Source organism: Thecamonas trahens (assembly GCF_000142905.1).
Source record: "Thecamonas trahens ATCC 50062 unplaced genomic scaffold supercont1.87, whole genome shotgun sequence".
NCBI lineage: Eukaryota > Apusomonadida > Apusomonadidae > Thecamonas > Thecamonas trahens.
The window spans coordinates 1,324-10,937 of NW_013657593.1; the positions used below are offsets into that span (position 1 = coordinate 1,324).

Consider the following 9,614-nt stretch of genomic DNA (forward strand, 5'->3'; position numbering starts at 1 on the left):
GCCACCGGCGAGGGCGACCACTGCCGCATCGGTGATGTTGGAGCAGTTGTACAAGTTGAGGGTTGTGAGGTTGGGGCACATCTCCACCACCACCATGGCCATGGCGTCGGTGAAGGACTGGTTGTACTCCGCCCTCACCTCGCCCACGCCCACCCCATCCCCCAGAGCCCTCCTCACCTCCTCCACTGTCCTCGTATTCGTCACGTTCACCACTCGTCCAGCACCATTCGCAGCCATACTCCTCTCCACTCTGTCAGACAGAGAGATATACCCTTCCCACCTTCCGCATACCCCCCGCCACCCACCCACTCACACAGCCATTCGGCAGAAATCAAAGCCATCCAAAAAATTCACTCCGAAAGTGTTCGACGGAATTATCATTGCTCCCTCCACCACTCAGACACCCCCACCATACTCATTGCCCACTTACACATCCTCCCGACCACCCTCTGTACACCCCCCATGGTCACATATCCATCGTTCCCGTCAGACCACCCCATCACCCTCCATTGGTCCTCCCGGCACTGTGACGTCAATCTCGGCACTGTGACGTCGTGCCCTTCCCTGCCCCCTCTGCCGGGAAGCCCCGCCACCATCCGCCACCGCCCGCCCCTTCCGCCCGCTCCGTCGCGGACAAACAAGGCAACGTCCCCATTCAGCCAGCAGCCGCACCCTGGATCCTCACGGACCGCGCCAATCCCGAGGAAGGCGTGTGGCATCACGGACACAAACGCATACACGCGTGCTCTCTGCCGATAGAGTATGGCTACCACATCAAGAGCCGCATACGCCTGGGCCGCACAGGGGAGATTGTCGCGCTCTCTTCAGATGTCTTTCCACGTGGACTCGTCGCCGAGCGAGCGCGGATGTGCGGCCAGTACTATCTTGGCATTCCTCTTGATACCAAGGACGCCTGAGAGCATACCACGAGCGACAGTTGCGTGCATGTGCAAGTCGCCGAGAGCAGCATCACTGCTGATGCGATGCTGCAACCTGTTGTTCGGCGGCAAACGAGCCCAGATCACGAGTGCGTTGACGAGCTGCACGTCACGGACACGCCCCCGTCCACAGTAGTGCCCAGCTGGTCATCCCAGACGAGCAGCGCTGGGCCGGAGGAAGACTGAAGAAGATCGCGGGCCCAGGAGGTGACCGAGGCGTCGGCGTCGGCGAAACTGATCCACACTAGCACAGCGGCTAGACCGTCGCCGATGAGCGCTCCAGCCGCAAGCCATACAACCGGCCCAGTGCGAGAGAGGATGATCCCTTTGCAGTCGACAGCAGGAGATGGGTTGCAGCTAGTGAGGCAAGCGTGCTCGCGTGGGGCGCATTGTCGGCCGCCGTGACGATGATGGCCGGGGTCGCACTGGGAGCGTGGACGTGATTAGAGGGGGGATGGCACCCCCCAAGAACGGAAAGCTTCTCCAAGGTGGTGGCGGAGAGGGCTTGTGGCTTTGAGGCGCTTGATGCCCCAGAAATCATTGAGGGGGTTGGTGAGTGGTAAGATCCTCAATGACGAATCAAAGTGGTGCCTCCTCTATTTTTTGGGCGGATCGTCCGCAGGCGCATCCACCAACCCACCACCACCAGCATTGGGGGCGTCGCACCGCGGGCAACCCAGTTCGTGTGAGGTTGTTGTACTGTAGGTAAAGTGTCCCCGCGAGCACATCGTGATCCACCTCATCTGCCTTGGGCGCTGCCCACAGCTCCGCCAGCGCCACAGGCAGCAACGGGGCCGGGCCCCCACGGCCACAACAACTCTAACCCCTCCACAACATCTGCCTACTTCACTTCACGTTGCAGCCCCCAGCTGCCACTGCGTCGCCAGCCAGCACGGCACAACCGCGCGCAGCGAGGCAGCGCGATCCCGTCGCGAGTACAGCTTGGACGCCTGCGGCTTGAGCACCTCTCGCGCTACGCGCGCCAGCACGTCGACCTCGTCTCGCGAGAGCTGGCCAAACGTGCTCGACCACTCGGCATCCGACCCGAGCTTGGCTTTGACGATGGCTTCGCAATGGGTCCACGGCAGACCGCGGAGAGCTTAGTCGCTGAGCTGAGACGGGATGCACACGACTCAACGGCTGGCCTGAAAGGCGGCGACAGTCTCCTCGAACCGGGCAATGATCTGTGCATGAAAAGGGGCTAATCACGTGGGCGCCGTGAACGAGGGGCCCAGATTGGGCGCGTTTGCATTGCTATTTGCACCGCAATCTGAGGTGCAATCTGATGCGGTTCAAAATGCGCCGGTAAACTTCTTCGGTGGTGGCGGGCGGGAGGGTCTGAAACCCATAAATGCTGGGGCGGCGACGCGAGTATTTTATACTACACCTTTTCGCCATTTGACCTCAGAAAGTGTGACGTGATACGTATCAAAACGGTTTGCTGGGCGCCAGAGAACTCGGCCTCTCTCCCCTCCTGTACGCATGCCTTAGTCTTTACGTGAACCCCTTTGGTACAAGTTGTGGAAACTTCGTGGGTTCACACATACCAAGTGTAGACCCTATGCGCTGCGCATTGCGCATGCCAGGCGTCGAAATCGCGCGGGCGTCGTGTTTTGCCGCCAGCCACTGGCCACGGCGAACAGGTGGGAACGTTCTGGGAACGGTCGCAGAGGGTGCGAGAACAATCGCTGTCAACATGCGCGTGTATTGCGCACGCTTCGCTTAGGGCAAGAGCGTCGATGATGCTGGAAGATCGCCACCCGACGGCGAACAATCGCCACCCGTCAGCAGCAAACAGCCAAGTCACGTTTCCATCAACAGGCACACGACGGCCGCCTTCCACGAGTCGCCCTAACCACACCTGTCTGGATAGGTGGTCATGGCCGCATACGTAGGACCCTTGAAGGAGGAACTGGAGGCGGCTGACAAAGATAAGAACGTTCAGGGGTGGCCCAAGTGGGGCATGCCTGTCACGGACGGGGAGTCGCTTATGGCTCAGCGCGCCAACATCATTTCCAAATTGTCTGATCTTGGCGCAGAGGAGGGGCAGTTTTTGCATCGCACGCTGGCGCGCCCTCGGTACGGTGCCGAGGAGGAAACGCGTATAGATCTTGCAGTCGACGAGGACGGACTTGTCCGTGCAGGGCAGGACAGCATTGCCGGCCGCGGCATCTCGGTGCATTACGCGTCGCTCGTGAAAGAAGGCGACGTGAAGGACGCCTTGGTCCGCAAACACGCCCTCCTCATCAAGCAGTCGGTGTTCGAGCAGGTCAAGCTGCAGAAGGTCAAGGGGAACAAGCAGACGGAGAGGGTGGCGAGGCACGATGCGATGGTGAAGAAGAACGTGGTCGACTACCTCAAAGAGGTAGACGCGGCGTTCGGTGACCGGGGCACCCGCCAGTTTTGGCTCGGCATCTGCTGCGTCCGGCCGATCCCCACTGGCTCCCCGCCTCTGCTGTCCTGCTGCCAGTGTGCGCCGACTGAGCGGCGTGAGGGCGACTGCTTCACGGTCAAGCCCGATCCCGTGAACAAGGGTGGTGCGTATGATGACGTGCCAGGTGCGTGGGAGCACCACCTCGTGACGCCTGTCCACAACATGAGCCAGCTGACCACGGACCTGTTTGGCTTTGCGTACGGGCCGAATGACGACAATTCTGGCTGGGAGCCGTGCCTGTACGGCGCCCTCGCCCTCCAAGCCGGTGCTGGGGCTCCCGTGTTCAAGATGTATCGCCCACCAAAGGCCCCCCAGGTCCTTGTCGACGCTCACTACGTTCTCCGCGAGTACTTTGAGTTTCTTGTGCGCAACGATGAGAACGACGTGGCGTTCCTCGTCCTGGACGAGCTCGAGCGCCTTGAAGGCCAGGAGTGGGATGAGTCGCGTGGCGAGCCATGCCTCCCTCCGAGCGCTGTGGTCTTGCTGGAGCAGGGCGTCGTGTTTGGGTGCTTCGACCCGATGCGCACGGACGTTGAAGCGTTGCGCATGCTGGCTTTCCGCTCCGCGCCCGGCGTTCTCCTTTACTCGTCCGCACCTCTCGTTTCCCCCCGGGCGCGGCGCTGCCACCCGTCGCACGAGGAGATGCGCGCGGCCGTGTGCCGGGCGCTGGAGGCTGTTGACCCTGATGAGTGGTCGGAGGGTGCTGCCGCCGCCGCCGAGGTGCTGCGGTCGTCGCCATCTGTCTCATTTGCCGCTGCTGCGGCGTCGACGCTGGTCACTGTGGCCGGCCTCGGCGACGCGCGCGAATTCATCGTCTCTGCTCTGGAGGATGACGAACGCCTCGCTCGCCTCGTCCTCAACGCTGTTGCCGACACGTGCGCATCCGAGGCGAAGGCCACGCCACGGTCACTTGGTGCAGTTGTCCCTTACGTGCCTCCTATGGCAGAGCTCGAGCACGACGCCCTCCTGGTCAACATCGTGCCTGTGACTTGCGCTGCTGCGCCCGAGTGGGCGGACCGGTACGACACGTTTGTTCCTGATTTTTACCACGTCATGCGCCCTGTCCAGCGGCGCGCCGGAGCCGCCCTCCAGGTTCTCTACGTCGACAACCACCGTCTCGCCGTGGGGGAAACGCTTCTGCTCCGAACCGCTATCGATGCTGACGAGAGGACACAGTACCTCGACGCCCTCGCGTCGATCCCTCTCTTCCGCTGGACACGGTCTCATTCTGCCGTCGGCGTCCGGCCGGGCAACGATCTCGGCGATCAGTTCTTCCTCCTTTTCTCCGACTCGGCGGCGCTTCTCGACATCGCGACGTCCGCTGCCCGCCGCAAGTTCTCGTCCGCGCTTGCTCCCACTTTGGCCCGGTACCGGCTGAGGCTCGACTCCTCCCACGAGGAGGTGAAGGTTGATTGAACACCGTCGTTTACTGAGCCGGTGACCGTCGTGTCCTCCTCGAGCCCGTCGAAAACGCGACCGCGAACGCGCCCGGTGCGTCCGGGACCCAGTACGTCGTCTGCGTCGCGTTGTCGATCACGACCGCTCGGCTCCACACGCACCCCACCGGGAGGCACGTGTCGGGATTGCCCGAGTCGTGGCCCCGAACCAGGCATTGTCATCTACGACGAGGACGGGGCGACGGTCGAGTTCTTCAAATGCTCGCACTGCCATTGTCGCCGCCACGGTTTCAAGCCTCCGCCACCCCACGAGATGCTTGGCACGTCGGGCACGTCGGGCACCACGGCTGAGGAGCCCCTCGACACCTCGGCTGACATGATCGTTGAATCGCAGGAGTCGAACTTGCAGGACAAGGAGCGTTTTGACGACTGTGGGCGCCTGAAAGGCGAGATCCAGCAATCTGATTCGCCGAATGCTGCACTTACAGCCGCCCTCTTGGTGGGCGCGCCTGTCGAAAAGGCTCTGGATTGGGCGACGGGGCGGTCAGATGACCCAAAATTGGAGAAGGATGCCGTTGCGTGGGCCCAGTGCGCACGGCCTCACGTCGCTCATGGACACAGCGGCCATCAACAAGCTGCCTGAGCCCGCCAGAAACGAGATTCACGTCATGATCAGCAAGGTCAAGAAGATTGTGACCGAGGACTTTGCGCTGGTGATGGGAGACACTGTCGACGATGGTGACTGCAGCGGGTCCAAGGAGGTGGTTGGCATGCTTGTGAGGCAGGAGCAGATGCAGTCGGTAGCGACCAGCCTCCTCATGCAGGCCAGGAGATCCAAAGGCGGCTCAAGGCCCCGCCAGGCCCGCACTCCACATCGCAGGCACACCAGGAGACACAAACGCGGGCGGCGACACCCAGAGAGACACCGCACGACCAGCAATGCCACGTCCAAATTGCCGCACAACGGGAGAAACACTGCAACCATCCGTGTTGTTCACGAAAACAGTGGCATGCGTGACGATGGAAGGGCGCGATTGCGAAGAGACAAAGATGGCGGACCCCGAGCCCAGAGCACGGTTATTTGCAAAGCGCGATGAACCGGTCACGGTGAGCGGCTGTGCTCCTTGAACCACTTGCCAAAGCCGCTCATGGCAAACGGCCGGGCCCCAGTCGCCTCGTCGACCCACTTGTTAGCGAGCCAGCCAAAGGTACGCGCCCTCGACTCGGATGTCACATACGGCACCGAGTCAAGGGCGTTGCGGAGAAAGATGAGCGCGTGCGTCCCGATGAGCACCGGCGTCGCGTCCGGCTTGCGTGCCAGCTGCCGCACCTGCCGCTTGTTGGTCTCGCGGAACCGATCGCCCGGCAGACTTGCCCACCCACCGCTTAAGTCCTTGGCCGTCGACGACCGTCTCCCTAGCCAGCTAGGACGGTCGAGGACCGGAGTGCCAAGCGGCGAGATCCGTCAGAGGCAGTCGAGCGTGAACACCCCCGACGGGCCAAACAGCGGCAGTGCGACAGGCGGGATGTCGATCCGGGCCGACGTCCCCGCCGCCGCGCTGGCCTCCAGCTTGTACTCGGCGCCAAAGGCCACGAGTACTGGGCCCCGGAAGCATCGATCGCAAAGAGTGAACGCGCCCGCCACGCCTTCGGCCTGAGTCACCAGATAGTCGCTCCCACCGCATCAGAGCGGGGGTGTAGCACTGGGCGAACGGGTCGAGCTGGGTCGGCCATGGCGGCTCGACCGGCTGCTGCAGGCGTGACGCCAGCATCGTCTCCACCATTCACCACCCAAACGTGGTGTGTGGATCTGGGGTGTCCTGAACATGCCGGGGCGCACCATGGAAAAAGGTGGTGGTGTGTAAGTGGGGTGGGGGTGAGGGTGGGGTGAGGTTGTGAGATCGGCGGTCGGCGCGCGCGGCGAATTCAGGACTTTGCCTCTGACATGATGTGGTCCGGGGTGGTGATGGTGTCGGGAGAGTGAGAAGGGTGGGTGTAGGTGGAGGGAGGAGGAGATCAGAGTCGAGTCCGGCAAGCCCGGCTACGTCTTCTGGCTCGCCAGCCTACGAGTCGTCGGGCGACAGCGAGCTTGCTCGGCCGGTCATCGAGGTGGAGATGGTGACCGGGGCCGAGGTCGAGGCGCTGTCCAACTCGGTGGTGCAAGGCACCAATCCGTTCCACAAGACCAAGGTCTCGTCGATTGCATCGATCTTTACCGAGTTTGACGCCAAGTACGACGGCGAGTTTGCCAACGATCACACGACGGTAGCGCGGGTGAGCCGGGAGAGCTTGGCGCTCATCTTCGACCTCCTCCCGCCAAAGCGATCGACGCCGCTGACGGTCGAGGAGCTGGAAGATGCCGCGCTCGAGGTGTGGATGCGGCTGGAGACGCCGGCGCAGAAGCTTGCGTTTCTCTGGTACCCGCACGCCGACGCACCGCGGCGGTACAAGGGAAGAGCGTCGCTGCCGTCGGGCAAGAAGCCGACTGCAGTGTGGGAGGTAGCCGATGACGAGCGGGAGGGCAAGCGGCTGCTGCTGTTTGGGACGACAGACAAGATCAAGAAGAACACCGACGAGCTCGCCCGGGGTCGGCCGGTTGCCCTGCGCGGCGCTTGGCAGAACCCTGCTGCACTGGGGGGGGGTCCCATGAGTTCCCTGGGGCGGGGTCCATGGGCACAGCGAGAGGGGTGTGCGGAGTGTGCGTTGTGTGTGACGGCGAGGGCGACAGGCGGCGTTTGGGCGATTTTTTGGATATCGGGCGAGTGCCGGGGGAAGGGCCGGGGGAGAAGGTATGATTATTTCAATGAGAGTTAATTGATGGGGCTGGTCATGATTAATTGAACGAGAAATGATTGATGTGGCGATGGTGGGGTTAGGGGGGGTGGGTGCATGCATGCAAGGAGGGTATGTAGTTGGGCAAAAAGAAAGAAGAATGCGTTACTCGGTATTCCCGTGTGGTCCCCCACCACAGTACTAACCAAGCCTCATGCTGCTTGACTTCCGAGAGCGAGACGGGATCGGGTATTTTCAGCATAGGATGAACGCATTCGATGTGTGGGAGTGTGCGTGGTAGTCATGTGGTGGAGGGCGAGGGCGCAGAGCGGTCACAGAATGGGTTCCGGCCAGGAGATGGCGATCGGGTGATTGAGGCAAGACGTGGCTGCTCCCGGCGGGTTGCGGCTGTGAGTGGGCTCTGATCTGTGAGTGGGATAGAGGTGCTTGCGTTGCTGAGTCTCACCTTGTTCGGTTCCTTCTGTGCGATGTGGCGAGAACCACAGCTCGCCGACGTTCACGGCTTCCGTACGTACATGCACAGCTGCGCTGACAACCATCATGGACTTTGAATCTCAAGGTCACGTCGGCTTTGTTGACTCGATCGAGGATGCGCTCGAGACGCTTCCGGAGAGCCCGGCCGCTACCTTCTCCAACAACGTCTACGGCGTTTGGCGCGGTAGCGATCAGACGGCCGACGTCGTTGTGGCTGCGGTGGTGTACAAGCGCCGCGACCTTGTGGCGATCAAGGTTGGTGGCTGCCCAAACGACAAGAACATCACTAGCAAGGCGTTGATTGCCATCGGCGGGTCGTGCACCTTGCTCAAGTTGGTGGATGCATCGAGAACCGCGGCCGTGGCCGACCAGTGGCCAGGGTGAGGGAGCGATCGGCCAGTCGTATGCAAGTTGAGATGGCGATGGAATGCGGGCATCAGCGTTGTTGAGTGCACAGTGGGGGTTCATGGCAGCCAGCTCGCCGACGAGGGATCTGCGGTCGTCCGACTCGGGGGAGGTGAGGCCCATGGGATCGGGGTCGTTTGTGGTTGGCTTTTTAGCGTCGGCCTTGGGGGCGTCGGATGGGTGGCTGAGGAGGGGCTTGGAGGCCGAGGCGAGGGTGAGGTGGTAGATCGGGCTGGAGAGGATGTCCAGCATACGTGTGTGTGAGTGGGCCGTGTGCTCGTTTGCTGGGAGCTGGCGCGGCATGTGCGGCTCGGGTGTGGCGATGGGAGAGGGGATGGCTGGGGTCCGACTGAGGCATGGATGTGGTGAGAGTGTGCGCGATCTGGCGACGACGAGTCTGTGGAAGGGTGATGGCATGTGCTCGCTGTCGTCGAGCAACCCGATGTCCCATTCGTCTGGGCGGAGCAGGGCAGGGCTTTGTTGCTTCCGCTGTTAGCTTGATGGCGAGCTGGAACCGCAGCGCGCTCTTGACGACGAACGACGACGTTGCATCGACCGCCAGGGTGGTTGTGTCCAGGCTGCAGCGCGGCTGTGGTGGACGGAGCGTGGTCGGCTTGCTTGTTGTTTGCCCAGCCCATGAACGGCGTGGCAGTCGTCATGCCAGCAGTAACGTCGGCGAGGAGGACGATGGGGTTGGCGTCAGCAGCACTCGGCTGCGAGCGAGGGTGCGGTCGGTGGCAATTGGCATGCGCAACGCCTCGATGGCAGATGTCAGATTGCGGCTGCGCGGCGTGAGTCAGGGTGCGTGCGCGGGTGGCGGCGACGAGGACAACGGGCGAGGGACATGGGTGGGGTTGGCAAGGTACGTCGTTGTCAGGTAGAGGTAGCACGACGCCCAGCAACGAAGAGCTGGCCGGCTGACCTCGCTCGAGGACGGTAAGGAGGACTGGCTGAGGCGGTGGGCAACTGTGGGGGAGATCGGGATAAAGGAGGACAGAGTGTTGATGCGCGATGAGGGGTGATTGGATTGCAGAGGACGGTTACGGGTGGGTATGGATGGTTGAGCAGCAGCAGGTGATGGGGTTGATGGGATGGATGGTGGGGCGTGCTGGTTGCAGGAGAGCGATGACGGTTGTGTGGCGGATGTGCGAGGCATGGTTGTGCTCGGCGCAT

The 9,614-nt window shown here is 62.3% G+C and overlaps 5 protein-coding genes and 1 non-coding gene across 6 annotated transcripts; 3 read left to right on the forward strand and 3 right to left on the reverse strand.

Annotated features, from left to right (window-relative positions):
* Positions 1 to 1,789: 1,789 nt before the first annotated feature.
* Positions 1,790 to 2,519, reverse strand: AMSG_11487 (uncharacterized protein; the record flags this gene model as incomplete). The annotated part of the gene is made up of 2 exons (XM_013897197.1): positions 1,790 to 2,037; positions 2,486 to 2,519. The coding sequence occupies 2 exons, from the start codon at positions 2,517 to 2,519 to the stop codon at positions 1,790 to 1,792; spliced, it is 282 nt and encodes a 93-aa protein (XP_013752651.1).
* Positions 2,520 to 2,817: 298 nt separating this feature from the next.
* Positions 2,818 to 4,788, forward strand: AMSG_12459 (uncharacterized protein; the record flags this gene model as incomplete). Its single annotated transcript, XM_013897198.1, has 1 exon — positions 2,818 to 4,788. The coding sequence occupies one exon, from the start codon at positions 2,818 to 2,820 to the stop codon at positions 4,786 to 4,788; it is 1,971 nt and encodes a 656-aa protein (XP_013752652.1).
* A 294-nt stretch (positions 4,789 to 5,082) lies between these two features.
* On the forward strand, positions 5,083 to 5,787 carry AMSG_12460 (uncharacterized protein; the record flags this gene model as incomplete). The annotated part of the gene is made up of 3 exons (XM_013897199.1): positions 5,083 to 5,200; positions 5,391 to 5,569; positions 5,776 to 5,787. 3 exons carry the CDS (start codon positions 5,083 to 5,085, stop codon positions 5,785 to 5,787), a joined length of 309 nt encoding a protein of 102 aa, XP_013752653.1.
* Positions 5,788 to 5,871: 84 nt separating this feature from the next.
* Positions 5,872 to 6,553, reverse strand: AMSG_11489 (uncharacterized protein; the record flags this gene model as incomplete). The annotated part of the gene is made up of 3 exons (XM_013897200.1): positions 5,872 to 6,181; positions 6,266 to 6,442; positions 6,483 to 6,553. The coding sequence occupies 3 exons, from the start codon at positions 6,551 to 6,553 to the stop codon at positions 5,872 to 5,874; spliced, it is 558 nt and encodes a 185-aa protein (XP_013752654.1).
* A 161-nt stretch (positions 6,554 to 6,714) lies between these two features.
* AMSG_11490 (uncharacterized protein) lies at positions 6,715 to 8,420 on the forward strand (the record flags this gene model as incomplete). The annotated part of the gene is made up of 3 exons (XM_013897201.1): positions 6,715 to 6,749; positions 6,785 to 7,356; positions 8,086 to 8,420. The coding sequence occupies 3 exons, from the start codon at positions 6,715 to 6,717 to the stop codon at positions 8,418 to 8,420; spliced, it is 942 nt and encodes a 313-aa protein (XP_013752655.1).
* Positions 7,699 to 7,814, reverse strand: AMSG_20110. The gene has a single exon (XR_001290142.1). It is a non-coding gene; the product is annotated as a 5S ribosomal RNA (ribosomal RNA).
* Positions 8,421 to 9,614: the final 1,194 nt, after the last annotated feature.